Consider the following 18,281-nt stretch of genomic DNA (forward strand, 5'->3'; position numbering starts at 1 on the left):
TCTGTTGATGTTTACCTGCATGTTATAAACCGGTCCTACATGCGGTGACCCTCAGAGCCCATATACCTCCCCCCCAGGCCTAACAATCCGTAGTTCCTATAGAAACATACTCTGCACAATATGGTTACTTAGGACTTTAAGGTTTTGTTTAACACAGCTAGGCTAGCTGTTTCCACCTATTCAAGTATTTGTGCTAAGCTAAATGTCTTCTAGCTGCAGCTTCACATTATAAAGACACCATTGTGGTCTCATTTTCTTCTATCTGTGAGAAGGTAAATGAAAAAGTAAGCTCTTCTTTATTCTTGTTCTTGGTCGGCTGATAAACATCAGGGTATTTTCTCCAGGGACAGAGGGCAGCCCTCCTGCCCTGCTGCTTCTCACATAGAGCCACCAAAACACTCAACACAAAAACTCCCAGAGTGGTGAGAAGTGGGACAAAAGACGGGGGCAGTTAGGCCTAGTTGTTCCAGTGTGCCGGGGGAGGGGGCGTCAATTGTTCACTGTCTGCAGGTGGTCCTACAGTTGTAAAGCTGCTGGAGCTCTGCCCTAACGAAGACATTGGAGTCAGTCAACAGGAGCGTCTCAAAGGACCTGACATGAACCTGCATTAGTCTGTGTTCGCATGAAGGAAAATAGACATTATACAACCATCATAATTATAGATATCGTGAATAGTTTTATAGATGTTTATTGCGAGGAGTTCATGAGCTGCTATTGTGTTCCACAGGACTTGAAATACAATTTAAACCCAAGTCAATATTCCTTCAATATAGAAAGGTCTTTCTTCACACACAATGACTGTAGACAAGCTTCACATTCTGCAGGTTGTTGTGCCCTACACTCTGTCAGTGAACACACGGTTCTTTCAAGGATATCAATCAGGACAAAGGGAAAAAACTGAAAGGTAGAAGAGGCCGTTCATGAACTCAGCAACTAGGTGCAGTCAAAAGGCCTTTGGAGTATTCGAATAAAGACATTAAGAAATGGTTCCTCATTGTCCATCATTCATGATGTTTTTTAATGATTAAAACAGAGCTAACAAAAACAAAATGTCTGACATTTTGTGGTTTCAACTTTTCAAAGGAGAGGATGTGCTGCTTTCTGCTTTTTTGCTTTGTCATTGTGAATGAAATATTTAAGGATTTTGGAAACACAACTGTTGAAGACCTCATGATCTGGAAAAGTCTGGTCTGGCACAGAAAGTTTTACAGAAATGAAGATTATTGTGCTTTGTCATTATGCGTTAATTGGATTCAAATACTCCATAGTAATGTTTTTAGTTATCACTTTTGTTGTTTTGTTTTGTTACTTTTTACCGGCACCTTCCTCATATTTCTGAATTTTTGCCGATGCATCAGAACAGATCAAAAGCTTCACAACAAAAACCCAAAACTAATGCAGAAATGAACTAAAGAAACACTCGCATGAGACTGAGTGATGCAATCAGCCGAAGAGTAACAGTGTCCAAACGCCATCTGCTAAAAGTTACCTATTGCACAAAATATTATTTGCTGTTGCAGATTAGTTCTTGCGGTGCAAGCAAACAGGAGCATCGACTTAACAGAAGGTCGAAACTGAATGTGTCTGACTGACGGAGAAACTGGGAAACGTGTTGACGCCTGCAGGCCCTGAAGTGATCGTCACAAGGCCCAAAACCTATGAGAAGACAGCGAGATGTAGCTGCCCCGAGGCTACCACTTAGTATAATGAACAGAGCCATTACACACGCATGCAACCACGTGGACTGAACCACTCATCTGTCACAGAAAAGTGTCAACGTCTTGTAGTCCCAGAAAAAAACCTGCCTGAACTTGTTGCAGTTCGGCGGTAAATATCACTTCAGGGGAGAAACAGCCAGAGGTGGAGAAAGAGTCACAGCTATTTTGGACAACGGCTCTCGCTGTGGCACTAAACGGAGGTTTCTTCAGAGTTTATTCAGTTTTTATGCCAAAAAGTCAGTAGAGTAAAAGTTCGATTGGCCCCAGTGACTGATTTGATGACATTAGTTTGTTACCTTCAGCCAAGGAGCTCATGTTTTCACCTCTGTCCTTGAGTTATTATACGTTTCTTGACATTTTCCCCAATTTCCCAGTGAACAAATAATTCATGGATCTTGATGAAAAAAGGGAATTTGATGCAGATCCATAAAGATCCAGAGCATCCAAGTTAAAGTGACATGATTAATTTATTATCAGTTATTCTGCCAATTAGTGTCTCAACCATTTGATTCAACGTAAGGTTGAAAAACAATTAGATAATATGCCCAGTTTGCAATAATAACGGTCCCAAAATGCTTTTTCCAAATTCAGTAGTTTAAAAACCCTAAATATAGTTTAAAGATAATTGTGACAAATTAACTGGTTCAACTTTATACTCATCTGGTTCAGCAGTTTGACCTCCTGAATAGGATTTGTATTTCTCCACAGATAGTTAAAAGAAAGCAAGAGACCATGTGAACTTTTGCACTTCGGTGCAACTTTTATTTTTTGCAAATACACTAGAAATGTTTACAAAAGGACTGTAGAAACATCTGTGCAGTGTAAATTATCAAAACTAAAAATGGATATTACTTTGAAATCATTTTGCACCCAACATGACAAGGGGATTGTCATTTTCAGCAGCAAAACAAAATTAGTATATCTTAAGAGGAAATGTCTGTTAGTGACTTCAGAACATCGAGACGGGGGTTTGTTACACAGAGGAGCAAATAAAGGAAAGAAAGAAAAGGATGGTATGGCACTAGTGCTCATCCCTGAAGGTGGGCGTCATTCATCTAGACAGATTACACAGCATCAATGCTTTACTTTACTCAGTCATCAAGATAATCAGCCTTCCAGTAAATCACCCCAGTTTGACAGAAATGGTGCATTTGGCTCCACATACAAGTGTTAACTCATTGGTTCTCATACTCAAAACACAAACACCCAAATGAAACCATTCATGGACACTCAGAATTTTTTTTTACAGGGCTCTGACTGGTCCAACATTTACACTTACTGTTTTGTTATTTTTTCAGTGTGAAAAAATTGAAATGATGAAATGAAATGTGCTCGGAACTCAAGCAGAACGTAACAAAATAAAACAACTACAATCACACTAAAGAAAAGGGAAAATACTCATACACGAGTTAAACCATCAAAAATCTCAGGAAAGAAAGTACATAAATAATATGTGGCCCCGTACAAAACATCCACAATTTATGTTACACAGCTCTGTATTGCTCTATACTGAGATTGACTCTCTGCTCACAAAGAGCATTGTGATAGTGATTAGTTATTTCCTTTTGCACTGGGTGGTGAAAAGCAATATACATCATACTGGGATTTATATATGGTTTTTGCCTTGATGTAAAAAAGGCACATTCATGCTTCCACGCACACATAACACTGTTGTAAATACTTCACATAAGTGGTGGCACAATTCAAACAAGAAGAAAAAAAGGTAGGCGGTCGTTTTGTGGCACAGCCGTTATCGCAGAGTAGAGTCAACACCGCGCTGGGGCAGATCTATGTGGGTTATCTTTGGTCAAGCAGGGACGAGCCAATGGGTTTGAAGGATTGGACTCAAAGGTCAATGTAGTCGAAGTCAGACGGGTGGAGCGGTGATGGCTCAGGTGTGTGTGTGTGTGTGCTTGAACAGACATTGTACAAGCAACACACACAGACATGCGCCTTTTGGGATTAAGGTCTTTCAGGTTCAAGAAGATTTTAAAAAGGTGAATAACGATGAACTATGAGTTTGAACAAGGTGGAGGTTCATTCATGTAAGTGAAATGTAAAAGGCCTTTAGTGAATCGATTTCACTTTAAAGAAAGAGTTCAACCACACTGGAAACACGCTGCTTCGTCAGCTGGTGGAGAGTCGGATGAGAGATTCACCAATCTGTGCATCAAACACGAAGCTGGAGCGAGCAAAGATTCTTTAAGCTTAAGATTTGGTCCGACTCTCGCTTTTCTCCAGTCATTAAAAACTCTTTTCAGTTATGGGACCAAGTCATTTTCACTTTTTTTTTTTAACTGTTAAAATGACAACGTCCTTCAAGAGACATCGTCAAAAGTTGTGTTTTATCCAACTGACAGTGTAGTATAAAAAATATTAAATTTGTCTATAGTTCAAGACCAAGGAAAGAAGCACAGTCTCACCTTTGATAATCTAAAGTCAAATTTTTAGCTTGAAAATATATTGTGTTCATCGACTGCTTTGTGTTGGATTTTGTTTCCTTCGGACAGATCCATGCGGTTTAGTTTTTGTGCTAGGCTAAGCGAAACATCTCCAGTTTCATGTTGAGCAGAGGAACTCGATCTCCTCTTCCTTCTCTCCACAAGAAGCGGAACAAGCGCCTTTCCCAGTGTTGAACTTCTGCTTTAAAGGATTCTCCACCACAGTGTTTTTAAACGACTTCCGACCCCAATCTCCGATGATGCTGAAGCGGGCTCGTCCTTTCTGTCTAAGTTAACTAACCCCTTCATAAACCCCAGTGATACATGTGATATGGTCCCCTAGTAGAGGAATGACTGGTTAACTGTGAGAGCTTTACAAAAATGTGGTTAGTGATAACTGCTAAGTCCAATAAATGGCAGCAAGCTTAGGGCTTTGTATCTTGTGCTCGGGGGTCGAAAGGCTCAAGTCAACACAGAAAAACCGTTAAAGATTTAAGACGTGGATAAAAAATAAAAGCCTGTGTGAGTCGACCTGAATACGAGCAAGTTATGGTTGAATACAAGTCCATAGGTTATGGCATTTTTTTTTTTTTTTAGCAGCAATGACAAATACAAAAAGTATATCAAAAGAAGACACTCTATGTGCTGAGAAGCAAGTTAACACAGAGGCAGGGACGTCTGCTGTCCTGGAAAACATCAACAGAACCAATACTAGCCAGGACAAACAGGGAAATGTACTGAACTCATGGAGCACCTTCATCGAAATGACGAGGACAAAGAAACAAAATAACACACAGGGCACAATATGCAGGCAAAGTGCAGGGAACTTTCCACGTTGACAGAGTCACGGCCCCGAATTCACTTCCCGCTGGCGAACACCGACGAGTTTTGACGTGTGACGAGACGAGTGTGGCGGACAGAAGGAACTGGACACCACGACAGGAACCGTAAGACAAACAGTGATTCAAGTGCTGCGTTTGCCTGAATGCCAACAGGTTCCTTGGCAAACTGTACGACTGCACAGCGGCGAGCGGGGAAGAGTCACGGCACTTGACAGTGTCTTTGACATAACACGCTGTAAATATATCAGAATTATAATAGGTCCCCCCCAAAAAAACCCTGGTGGCCTTGCGTTCCGGCCTGGTTTTTTTTTTAGCAAATCCAAATTGTGCTTTCTCTAATAAGTAACAGTGTAGATGTGCAGGAGCGGCCGACACCAGAGCAAAGTCAGCGTCTCCCTGCACACCTAGAGGAGGACTGCTGGCTGGATTTGGTCAGAGGTATCTCTGTAACGTCTCCCCTTAAATATGTACAATGGCGAAAAGAGATTTCCAGCTTATATAGTTATGAAACATAACGAACACACTGAACCGTTGTAAGGCAGAAAGCAGGTTCAAGTCTCCCGTGTAAGATCTGTGGTTGTTGTGATCTCCCTTTTTGTTCTGAATGTGTGAAGAAGCCTAGAGGTTCGATTTTATCGAGCTACTGTTGGTGATGTCATATCTAGCTACTTCAGCTGATTAGGACTCTGAAAAGAAACTGAGCGTTTCATTTGTGTAACTAGTGTTTAAGGGAAAAAAGTGAGGTTGACAAAAAAAAAAAAAAAATGGAGGAAGTGGGGTTGAAATCACGAGTATATCAGGTGTCATGGGACATCGCGCCTGCATCAAGAAAACCAGTTGAGCATCGTCCATCACAGCAGGACGTCGATGTGTTCGTCAAGGTGCACCAACACTCTCACCAACACATACTTGGAAGTGCGATGTGTGTGTTTGTGTGCACGCACCCATTCATCTTAGGAGGAAAAAAAGGCAAAAATGCTATAAATAGTTTGGCTCAGACCGACTTTTTTTTCCGTTTTTTTTACAAAAAGGATATGCCAAGTTCAGTTTTGTTAGCAAAACCATGTTATCCTCGGAGCCCAAGAGCTCACAGCTTTGTCCTAAGTTTACAGGGTTTTTTTTTTGTGTTTGAAGTTTTCTCCTCACACAACACAGATGGAGAGGAAAGAGCAAGAATACGATACCCTCTGCTGTTTAGGGGAGTAAGAAACACCCTTTCAGCCATTTTTAGTCAGCAGAAGATCATGCGTCCTTGTGCAGCAGCGACACCTATGCTACTGTGGTCCTTCAGAAGAGTTACGGAAAAAAGGCTTGTCCTGGCCGAGCCCGTCCAGCCTCCCGACGTGTTTCTGGGCCGACCAGGACGGAAATGAGGAGTAAAGGTGTGGGAGTTCGTTGTGTTGCAGTACGGCAGGCGGCGAGGGCCATGCTCAGCAGGTAGAGTAGAGGAGGACAGACAGTCATAGGAGGGCTCAGCGAGAGGAGCATTGTCTCTGTTCACTAAACATCTACTGGGGGTTCTGCCCCGCCCCTTTCCATATCCTCCCCACACACGCACTACCCCAAAATATGTGAAACGAGCTCACTGTGTGTAAACCCCACCCCTGGTTAATGCATCACCCCTGTGCTGCTCCCTCAGCCCCCTTCCTGAGCTCCACGCGGGGCCAGGCGGTTCTCCATCAACACTTCTGGGGCTCCACTGGAGACATGGCAATGTAGGAGCCGTTCTTCATCGGCTGGTTGGCGGGCGTTTCCGAAGGCTCGTCCGGTTTGTCGCTGACCTGAGTGTAAGCCGTGTCGTCCTTTGCCGTCTGGAGGGGGAGAGTCAGGAGGACAGGAGGAGTTAGTACAAACCAAAGCACTGGAAAGACGTCCACGTAGTCACACAATTAACACAGACACTGGAATGGGAATTAATGTTTTGACTGATGTTCACAGTAAAACACCGAAGAAATTATGAACGTAATTAAACAATGACCAATTACACTGTGAGGCGAGAACTCAAAAAGGGAATATCAAGTCCCGTACAGACAATTACAAATGATAATATTCACAGATGATGGATAACAAATTGAAAAATGAGAACAGCAAACAAGGCAAAAAAGAAGACTTACAGCAAAAGAATGAAAAGCTTCAGTAAAAACAATACGTTTTACTTCATTCTAAAACAGAAACAGAAAAAAGGGGGGGTTACAGAAAATTAAAATTAGAACATGTTAATACAACACTTTGTCACATTGCAATTAGGCAAAAAACAAGTCAATGCAAGTATGAGGCTGAAGTCTGTCCAAAGGAAACGAGATCCAGGCAAATTGTAAACTCCAGCAAATCTGCTGCTCATTACTAAACATGGTAGAATCTTGTTTTTTCAATGCATTTAAAAATAAAAAGTAAAAAGTCTGGAGTTGGTTGTTCGCTTTGGACAGAGTCAGGCGAGCCAGTTTACCCTCTTTCAGTCTTTATGCTAAGCTATGCTAAGCTAGCTGCCTCCTGGCATTATTCATATTCACACACATTTAAAACAGACATGAATATTCTCATCTAAAAAAAGCAAATATTTCCCATAATATAAACCGACACCATTTACATGCATGTAACGCGCCACTCTCTGGAAAATGAATAACCTGAACTACAACAATACAGAAGGCAGAAGGGCCAGAGTTCATGTCATCGATCCTGCTCTAGCGGAGATAAGAGGTGAACATGTGCGGTTCCTCATTCTCGGGACTATTCCAGTTCAAAGCCCTTTGGTTCTCTGCAGTGCTACGACAGGTCACAGCTTCAACAAACAACTAGGGAGCTTAGATTCCTTCTGTCTGAATACACCGATCTGTCAAATCATCCAAAGATGCATCGACTGTCAGGAAATATTCAGCGAGAAAAAACTATATGTAAATAACAAAAACGACATTTGATCCGGAATTGTAGAAACTGCTCATGCAAGCTCTGCTGTGCAGGAATCATGGAGTGTGTTAGTTAACATGCGTGTAAGCCCCGGGGTGGGGGAGGTAAGTGCATGAAAATTGTTCATCATGCAAAAACCAAGTCAACACTTAAAAAAGAAAAAAAAGAAAAAACTTGGATTTACTGTGACATATCACTACACTGCCGGCTTTCCTCTAGGTCCCATTAACGCTGTAAAGCTCATGTCAGTGGGAAACTGTGGGGGATTAATGACACTCCAGGATTATTAATGCCACAGAAACCAGCGGTGGCTCTTACCTTCTTCTGGCGGTTTCGGCAGAGCAGGACTACGAGCACCATCAGCAGGATGACGCCCAGGCCCACGATGAGCAAAGGGAAGTTTGAAACCAGAGTCACGATCAGGAGCATCGTCCTCATCTGGGACGCCGAGTCATCGTCGATCGTCGCCGTCTATGGATTCGAGAGAGGGGCCAGTGGTGATTAAGGATTTTCACTCATCAGAACAGCTGTGTATCAGTTGGTGCTAAAGGGTGGGGGGGGGGGGTCCTCACCTCATTGACGAACATGATGGGGAAAATGGTCTCGTTGATGTACCTGGTTTTGCTGCGGGGCAGAGAGAGAGAGAGAGACACAGAGAGAGGCGGGGAGGTCAGACAGAACATCTGGCTCAACATGAGGTCGAAATGAAATGGGGACAGAGTGTGGTAACGGGGAAGTGGGTCAGGGTTCAGCAAAGTTGGACTTACGGGAACCCTTCGACTCTTTTCAGGATGATGTTGAGCTGGGCTCGCTTGCAGGCACGAATGGGAACTCCTGTGGTCTGAAGAAAGGAGAGACAAAGACTTCATTAGAGGACGGAGGAGAGACGTTTCAGTGAATATTACCATATCTTTTAACTTATTAATTATTATCCTTAAAAATCTATTAAAATATGGATTTGAAGTTCAACAGATCACTGTTTTCCTGCTGCCTGTTTGGAATTTCAATAAATAAGTTTATAATAAATTATCCTAGGAAGTGACAGTAACTAATCAATTCAATGCCTTCACATTCTTATTTTTCTTGCCTATCATGTAGATATTTATTTCCCAAATCCCAAAGGACTAATCAGAACCAAACACAACCCCCCCACAAGGGAACCCTCAATGCAATCAAAAACACAGGGAGCTTAACAATCAGAGGAACTCTTCTCATTTAGATAAGATCGTCATAGAGCACTCGGCCTCTGATCTGTTCTCATCGGAGTCGTACCGGCTGCAGGTCGAGGTACGTCTCGTGCTCCTCCTTGTTGGGGCTGAGCCCCTCGACGGCGTTGATGTACTTGGGGTCGGCTTGATAGAAGTGTGGGAAAGACACCACGATGGGAGCGCCTGGAGGGAAACAAACACATGACTCAGTCTTTATTTGAGTGTGGAGATTGAGGAAGGGCTGGGAAGAGGAATATCAGCAACTGGTACTGTGCAGAATTACAACAGGGAGTAAACCTGCCCCTGTGCTGTTAATACCTGTCGTGACCTTTAGACTGATCAATGTTCGGTAAAACTATGATACAGATTTTTTTTAAATACCTACGTAAACTATACAAACAGTAGGTGTTACAGTTACATATCTCCTAATGATACTACAACTCCCTCCTGGGAAAATCGTAGAGGAGATTATCTTATCCGAGCAATCACACTCAATGGCCACCATAAAATGCTTCAACAGTCACTGCTTGCAGTTAATCATTGAACCCTGGGTTGAGTGAAATCTGGTATGCTCAAACACCGAGGCACCAGGGCAGGGGCAGCTGACCCAACAACCATTAAAAGGCGGGGTGTAGAGAGACGGAGGGGGGAATGTGTCATGGGACTGGTTTGGGGTCATGCGAGGGAAGTGGGTGGAGGGTAACTGGGTCAGGCGCGATGGCAGTGGAGGGAGGGGGGGGGGGGTTTCTTACCTTCTCGACAAACGCTGACTTTTAACACCCCGGTGCCGAGACAGTCTCCGGCTGGCACGCAGAAGCCCTCGTTGCTGGGGTTGTCCGTGGGGCTCATGAGGACATCATTGGGGGGGGCAAAGCGGAACGCCTGGATGCCTTTCACCTCCACGTCTTTCACGTAGGCCAGATGAATGGATCTGTGGACAGGGAAGCAGTGTCAGCGTCTACTTCTGGGAATCATAACTCGAGATCTAGTCCGACAGACTTTTCAGAAATCTAAATAAAGACCTCGACAAACCACCAACAGGAAGGAAATGTTGAAATACTACTGTCATCCTCTTAAACTTCTAATGTAACCTGAGCACTTAGGGCTGTAAATAGATAGCCGCCATCCACTTCCTGTACAATTAGCTTTCCAGGTGCGTTCAGGTCAAATTCCTGTTTTACATACGCTTACGTTTTGAATTTACCATTTTCCTTATCTGAAGTTATAACAACCACAAATCCTTTATCAGATGATGACTCAGCGTGTGACTCAGCTCCTTGAACCTGACAGGAAGCTCTATTACTTGCGCCGCCTCGATGCTTTGACTGTCAACAAATTCATATTCACACCAGCACACTCACACACACACCAGCGCACACGCACAAACACACACCTGCAGAGATCAGCGGCGAAGATGTAGAGCAGCTCGCTCCTGTTGATCAGAGGGTGGAAGACGGCACCATCGGTACCGTTGATCATGTTGCTCTGATCGGACGACCACCACGACATCTTTCTGTGGATTTGCAGAAAACAAGCTACATCAGTGCTACGTTCAAGAACAGGGAAATTTCCTGGTGTTTTCATTTGTCGTACTCGATATACACGTAACTTCTAACTTTGTTTTAACTGAAGTTATGCAGCAGATTTAGTCACTAGTTCCTTTTGAGATTAAGATTTTAAGAGAAACTAAAAAAAATTCCAGATTTTAAATACAATGAGGATCAAATAGTTTCGGTCTTCATTGGGTTGTGAGCTTTAAATAAAAAAATAAGAAACCTATCTCACACTGTGCACTTTTGAATTGATCTCCTTGCACTTTGTCTTCCTGAACAGATTCAGTGTGTAGTGCTGACTCAGCGGTTTCCTTCTGCACTGAAGCTGGAGTGTTGTCTCTCACTTGCAAGTCAATCTTCATAAAAGCTTCTGAGTAAATGTAATAAGTTTGTCTACAGAGTGCTGGAGTGAAACACGGACATTTTGATCATTTCACACCGTCCATACTGAACAACTTAATCAGTTCATAATCATGTATGTCAAAGAAACATTTCAAATTGACTTTTAGAAGCTGAAGGCAGAAAATGTTTGGCAGTTTGATTTCTGACGATTGTAGTCTGATTTTAAACACCATGCTATTGGTACTATCACCTTAGTACCATCCAGCCACAGCAGTAATTTTACGGGTTTCATCACATTCAAGGTACAAAGTCACTTGCGGTGTACAAACAACAAATTTTGCAATCGTGCTGCAATCCTCCGCTGGACTTTCAGATGCAGGTTGTAAAAGTGAATATATCGTGACTGGGAGGAAATGGTGTCTGCTGACAAGAGGGTGTTTTCTATCATTTAGAATAAGAGAGATGATGAAATCTTTAAGAGAGCTTCTACACTGGCTGAGATGAGTCTTCACCTCATGCCGTTCCAGGTGTCGATCTTGCCGAAATCCATGTAGTTCTGCTCGCCGGTGTGGAAGACAAACTCTCCTTCATGGGTGCCATTTTTCTGTGGAAAACAAACACAGGGTTCAGTCAAGGCTGCGGTGACCGAGAGCAGAGAGGCAGTGTTCACGTCCACTGACAAAGGACCATGGGAGAGAAACGCTGCTTTGTATGTCAGTGATCTGCCCATGACGAGTATCGCTCACACAATGACCGACTTAGTAATTTGTTCAAGAACATAAAACCTGTTTTCATATTAACTGGTTTGACCTCAGAAAAACTTTCCTTGGCATTTTAACAGCAGTCTTTGTGTTTGGTGCCCACAACTAACAACTTGAGTGTGAGACGTATGTTTAAGTTGTCTCCAAGTTGCTCGTTTTCATTAAGAATCCCAAAGATAATCAGTTAAGCATCACATATGACAGACGAGCATCAAGTTGTCCCATCAGAGGCTGAGCGTGGATTTTGTTTACTGACGAATCAAAATGAATCATCATTTTAAAAAAAAACATGTTGATTCATCCTTTTAGTTTTGTTTATCTTAAGTCATAATGCATCCCTCAGCGTCACAAGGCCGGTGATGCAGATTAAATAAGGAAGTGCAATCGTCTTCCATCAGCATGTGGGGAATCTCACTTCTTACACGACGCCGCCACAAGCTTCCTCTTGTCTGTTGTGTAGTAACCCTGAACACCCAGCGCCCAGGAGGTTTCTAAAGGTCCCCCCCCCCCCCCCGCCGCTCACCTTGTACATCAGGCCAAAGTTCTCGTCCACGTCCTTCTGCAGGGAGTGGATCTTGGAGAGCAGAGGGTCTTTGAATCCCCACAGGACCTCGTGGACACTGCGTTTCATGAACACCTCAATGCTGAGCATGAACAGGGAGAGGAAGGAACGCGTGTAGAAGTTGTACTTTAGTTTCAGCTCGTTCATCACCGCCTGGAGGAGAAAAGGAGAAGGGACACATCGGAGGCAAAGGTGAGGCGCTTTTGGGGGAAAGCTCGTGACCAAGTGGTTTGTGTGGTCACAACATCAGAATGTCCCAATAAATGATACCAGTGTGTGAAAAATAACACACATGCCACTTAAATAACTTAAAGGACGTGTCGGAGCAGCTGCTTCACATCAGAACAACACACATGACTCTGTACAGACACCACGTCTTACCACAAGAGGAATGTTGACAGTCGTGAGGATGTCCTTCGTGGGATCGCCGGCGGACTTCTCGGGCACAAACACAAAGGATTTGGGGTTCAGGGCGAAGATCTTGGTGCCGTTCTCCAGGAAGGTTACGTTTTCCCTCGGCCTGTATTCCCTGGGGTTGAAAGAGTTATCAGCGGGTTAGTCCAGATATCTTTTTTTGGGGAGATTTTACAACCAGTTCCCTTTTTCCATCACTATACAGTAATACAGCACCCCCCCCCCCACCCCGCCCCCTATTTCCTATTCAATCTTTGAGTTTAGGTGTTCACAACAAAACCAACCTGTAGGTATATGGTCCGATCTGTTTGAGCACTGCCTTCCCTCCTTTCAAGAACACCTCCGGATTGGTCACATTGAAGAAGTAGTACTCCATGTAAACAGGCGGTGGTGGATTCTTCCATGACTCAAAAAAGTGGCTCTTCTCCGTCAAAGTGATTTCCTGTCAGCAGAAGAAACAAAAAAACACAAATTGAAAGACTGCAAAAAGAAGAAAAAGCTCAACATGCTGAGCTTATTAAAAAAAAAAAAAACATGTGGTTTCTCAAATTTGACACTCTGGCACCCAGCACTTTACTGGGAGGAGTTGATACCAGGCCAAACCTTGACACCTGAGGGAGGCAGAGGAAACGTCCTTCACAGCTGAAAAACTGCCAGGACGGGCACAAAGTGTTGGCAACAACAAAAACAACCCTATTCACTGACCTCGGCATGCCAAGGCAGGAATCTATCTGCACACAGTCAGCCCACACGAAACCCAGCAGACGTGTTGCAATTGTCAGCGTGGCAATTAGCTTTTCTCCGCAGTCATTAGCCGTAAAAAACTACGTGCAAAACAGTCGGTTGGGGTTTTACGTTCAGCTTGTACAAGTCAATGCAACCACTACAAAGACGAGGTGGTTTCAGACATGATTTCGCTGGGATAGCGTGAAGAGGAACGAGCCTGGAAGCTGAGCTTGCTCGTAAACGTGTGTGTGTGTGTGTGTGTGTGTGTGACATAAGCCTGGCTGCCACATGTATGAACATGAGTAATCAGTAACCTTTAAAAACTACCCCATCCCACTGTGTTAGGAAGCCGAATCTGAAGAGGTTTGTTGACCGGAGGACAAGGGAGCGAACCCTTTTCCATTCTTCGGGGGTATTTTTAAACTTTTGGAAGGAGAAATGACCCGCTTCCTCTCGTGCCTTTCTAATGGGCGAGTTTCTCAAAAACCACCTGTCCCCTGAACACAACACGGCACACTCAAGAGGGGCCATACTTTGTCTTCTGCACCCGGTCGGGCACTCGAGGCTTTGAGAAAATATAGCTTGAGACGGGGCTTGCACTTCCTGTTTATGTTGCAACTTCCGACATTTAAACATGTTTTGCTCTATACAATTGTTTGCCAGGTTTTGTTCCATCACCCCCCCCCCCCATCGAACGTGGGGTTTTGTAAATTGTCAAGAGGGGGCGAGACAAAATATCAACTTTGATATCACATTTGGAAAAAGAAGGTTCAACTGAGGAGAAACAAAGTCATTAAGTTGATTTGGATATGTGGTTATGAATTCCACCATTTACCCCTAGGACATATCACAAAACTCATTTAAATGGTTAGTGCTGTCACCTAACTTAATAACCTATTAATCTGCTCAATATTTATAAGACAAAACCTAAAAGATCTTCAGTTCATGGGGATGTACAATAGGCTATTTAACAAAATTAATATAAATGTAAAAAAGGGGTTTATTATGGAGTTCAGCACCATTTATATAAGCCTGTAATGTGAGCTGTATCATTTTTCTAAAAATCAAGTATGACTTTCAGTTGCATTGCCCAATTTCAGATTTAACCCTGCAAACAATCAGCCACATTAAATCCCTAAACAATCAGTTTAAGGATTTTGATGCTGCGGCTGACTAACTGCTTCCAGGAAAAAGGTTTTCAGAATGGCAGAAGACAAAAATCGAAAAGAAGAACAAGCAGAACCTGGAAGAATTAAAGATTTGTGAGAAGCTCCTGAGCCTCGAGGATTCTGCTTCCCTATTGTGAGCTGAAGAAGAAGCAGCGTGTGCTATCCGGTCGGTGCGGGACAGAACTTGTAGAAAACGTCACGCTAAACTAAAAGAATTGAATCATTTCGCCACTTTTCAAAACAAAAAGGTCAATACTGTAATTTCTATAAAAATAAAAAAAACGGGCGTTACTCATCTGGCCTTTCCCCTGCAGCAACTTAAAGGCAAATGTTGTGTGAGTGCCGCCTGCGTGGATCACTGTTTTCCAACCTTGAGTAAAAGGTCTTTCAAAAAGGCCTTCAAAGTTAAACGAGAAACATTTACCTCCCTGAACAGAAACCTTGATCTATTGCCCGGGGAATAAAAAAAACACAAGTGAGGGACAAAGCAGAGAGGTTTGTCCGTGAGATCAAAACGCTGCGTTACCCATTCGTCGGTGGGAAGGCCGAGATAAACCAAACAATGACGGTGATATGACACATGGTTTAACCAAACAGCTTAAGGCACAGCTTGGGTGTGGTGTGAGAAGATCCTGTTTTAAGCTGCCATGGAGAAACTTAATTAAAAGCAAAAGAAAATCCATCCTCTACTCCGGCTCCTGTATTGCAGATTTTGTGTTTAAGCCCGAGCACGGACGTCACATTTCGAGCTAAAACATGACCTTGTTCTTGAAGCTTTTCAGCCCAAACAGGCCTAATACCTTGAAAAGTCTCCTCTCCAGAACAGGACGGAGAGGAGTGGCATGACGGGGGTGTTTTTTTTTTTTTTTTCCCTTTTCAATTTGCCCTGAACAGCTCGGAACAGGCCGATGCTGAACAACAACAAGGCCGCATGGAGTTTGCTTCCAGGCAAAAAAAAAAATCAGGCGCCTGAGGCCAAGGAGTCCGTCGAATTCCTCACATGACTTGTGCATTGTCTCGCTCCTCCACACCTCGCTCAGCAAGAAATACAGAGTCTGCGTCCTGGAGCTGTGGAACGACTCAGCTGCATCATTATTATTAAAGAGCGCCTCAGTCCACGGATTCTTCTGAAGTCCGCTCAGCAGGCCGGCTCCTGTCGGATTCAATGGACAGACTGCGGCGAAACAGGATTAGCCACGCTGTCATTTTGGGATAAATCACCGGCCACATCAGAACCAGGTCCCCCCCGCAGGTGAACTTTGACTGACTCTGTTAATTTGGGTCTGCTGGCATGCCGGACAAATTTAACTCCAGGAGGGGGAAGCAGCTGTTTGTCCGTCTCCAACCTGGACTAATAGTCCCAACCAGCTTTTTCTGCTGAGCCCCTTCAGTATTTTATTCATCTACGTCTTAAGGTGGTTGGGATGGAGAGGGCGACTTTGTGTGTTTGGGGGGGGGTGATTTCTAAGTACAGATCATGAGTTTCACAGAGCATCCACCACTGAGAGGAATGCTGGGTATTTTAAGGGCAGGCGGCAGCAGTGGGAAAGCCGGGTGGGATAGGGTGTCAGATGCCAAGATCCCCCCCCCCCCAGCACTCCTATAAATATAACTTAAATGTACACAATTCACTTCATACACTAACGAGGGCAATTCTACACAAATTTAAACGCTGTTTTTTTCCATTATTTGAAGGGATCGAAAAGCCAATGATAACATCAATCTAACTGTCACATGATCGCCGCCCCATGCATGCTGAGCTGACTCTGGAGCTGTGGGGGAAAGAGAGTGAATGTTGTGGAGATTTCAAGTATGCGTTTGATTCACAGCTATATAACAATTTAAAATACCTCTAAAAACCTCCCATGACAGAAAGAGGATGCACCAATCACATTAACGCATTTTTATGTTTGGTCTAGTCAGTTCATGTTCGAGGTTTACAGAAAGGTGGGCGTCTGACACACGGTGCACAACTACCACTGGAAGTCAGGGACGCCACCGATTCGCCAGTTCCAGTCGCGCTATAGCTCCCTTCCCCCCATCCATCCCACACACCTCCCTCCCCCCCAACCTAGCGTGTCCTTGCCGGCTGAGCTATCAACTACTACTACGGGCACCGCTACTCACAACAGTGTGTGTGCACCGAGCCCGCAATCTGCTGAAATGTGTCACCGGGGTCATGCGCACAGGTCTCGGCCGGCAGGAGGAGGTAACCCGGTTCTCCACATCCATAGAACGAACGAAGCTGATTGACGCCTGTCACATCAACTCAAAGGAAATACAAGATTCTATGGGGTTACGGTCTTTTCTGCATATTACGCATTTGCCACACGTTAAAGAAAAAAATAATGCACATGCTGTTTAATCACCAGTCTCTGTGCAAGCTGTAAGCACGAACACCACCGAAGCTGCACAACTATACAGACTGGGGACTTACACACTGCTCAACCTCGGATCATGCGGATCCATTAGGAGGGAGGAGGGGGGGGGGGGTCTTCGGCTCCATCCCGGGAGGCTGGAAGTGCACAATGCAGCACAACACAAACCACCAGTGATGTAAATATAAAAATAAAAACACACAAAGATGTGTCAATGAAGTGGAGGGTGGTGTGACCCTGATGCTGAATGCAGTACGAGCGGCCACTGCAGAGGAGACGGCTTCACGTTTAAATCCCCTCAAGTGTGACAGATGGGGGGGGGGGGGCAAGAGGCGTGAAACGGGGGAACCAAACCCGAAACGCTTCCACGGCTACCATCATCTCTCCAAACGGGTACCACTCACCTTTTTTAACCGGCTGGCGATCATCGTCTGGAAGACTTGAGCCACGACCAGGGCGATCCCCACGATCAGGAGGTGAGCGCACACGATGCCGGTGATGTAGATGGCACAGGATCTCCGTGTCATGGTGCCGGCCGGGTGGTGGGGCTTGTCTCTCGAGAGAAAAAACTTCACGAAAGTCGACGTGAACTTCCCGCACCCGTGGGAAGAGATGAGCTCGAATAAGCGAAAAGGCGAAGAGGCGAAAAGGCGAGGCGCGTGCGAGCGTGAGCCGTCGATTTCCTGAGCCGCAGCTGGGGGGGGGGATTTACGAACTTATCTCTCCCGGATGCCGGAGAGAAAAGGACCGCTTGTTTGACGTCTGTTTAAAAAAAAAAATTAAAATGGCCAGAGATTCTACGCGGCGGAGGAGACAGGAGGAGATGCTGGGCTGCTCGCACCGGCGGCGGAATGAAACAGCGGCTCTCTGCACGTCGGGTCGTACACGAAGAAGAAGCGATGTCCTCCTCCCCCCTCCCCTTCCTCTACGCTTTAATGAGCGGATGCCTGGGCGGTGGGTGGGAGTAACTAGAAAAAAAAAAAAAAAAAAGAGAGAGAGGCAGTTTTGGTGTTTTCCTTACACGAGTGAAGTCATCACCTCCAACCAAACACTCATATAATAAAAACTATTATCTTTCTTAATCGTGCCTTTTAGTGCGTGCGCGCTTTTACGCACACAACCAGTTTTGAAGTCGTTTATTTTTATTTTATATTTTGTTCTACGATAGCTGATATTTTTTAGTTTTAAACAAGTTTGTAATCCAGCAGGTTTTAGGAGTTAGCAGCAGCGTGTTTCATCCAAATGCAGAAGATGGTTGCATCC

General features: G+C 44.3%; 1 protein-coding gene across 2 annotated transcripts; it reads right to left on the reverse strand.

The window, feature by feature from the left end:
- Positions 1–2,453: 2,453 nt before the first annotated feature.
- scarb2a (scavenger receptor class B, member 2a) lies at positions 2,454–17,923 on the reverse strand. Of its 2 annotated transcripts, XM_062381541.1 has the most exons (13): positions 17,423–17,923; positions 13,030–13,187; positions 12,713–12,860; positions 12,293–12,484; positions 11,521–11,612; positions 10,507–10,626; positions 9,866–10,044; positions 9,178–9,296; positions 8,673–8,746; positions 8,478–8,529; positions 8,224–8,376; positions 7,116–7,163; positions 2,454–6,812 (listed from the first exon to the last, which is right to left on the reverse strand). In XM_062381541.1, the coding sequence occupies exons 1-13, from the start codon at positions 17,543–17,545 to the stop codon at positions 6,681–6,683; spliced, it is 1,590 nt and encodes a 529-aa protein (XP_062237525.1). In that variant the 5' UTR covers positions 17,546–17,923; the 3' UTR covers positions 2,454–6,680. The 2 variants fall into 2 exon arrangements, with proteins under 2 accessions (XP_062237525.1, XP_062237527.1); XM_062381543.1 differs by lacking the exon at positions 7,116–7,163.
- Between the last annotated feature and the right edge of the window lie 358 nt (positions 17,924–18,281).

This window comes from Platichthys flesus, chromosome 3, assembly GCF_949316205.1.
Source record: "Platichthys flesus chromosome 3, fPlaFle2.1, whole genome shotgun sequence".
Lineage (NCBI taxonomy): Eukaryota > Metazoa > Chordata > Actinopteri > Pleuronectiformes > Pleuronectidae > Platichthys > Platichthys flesus.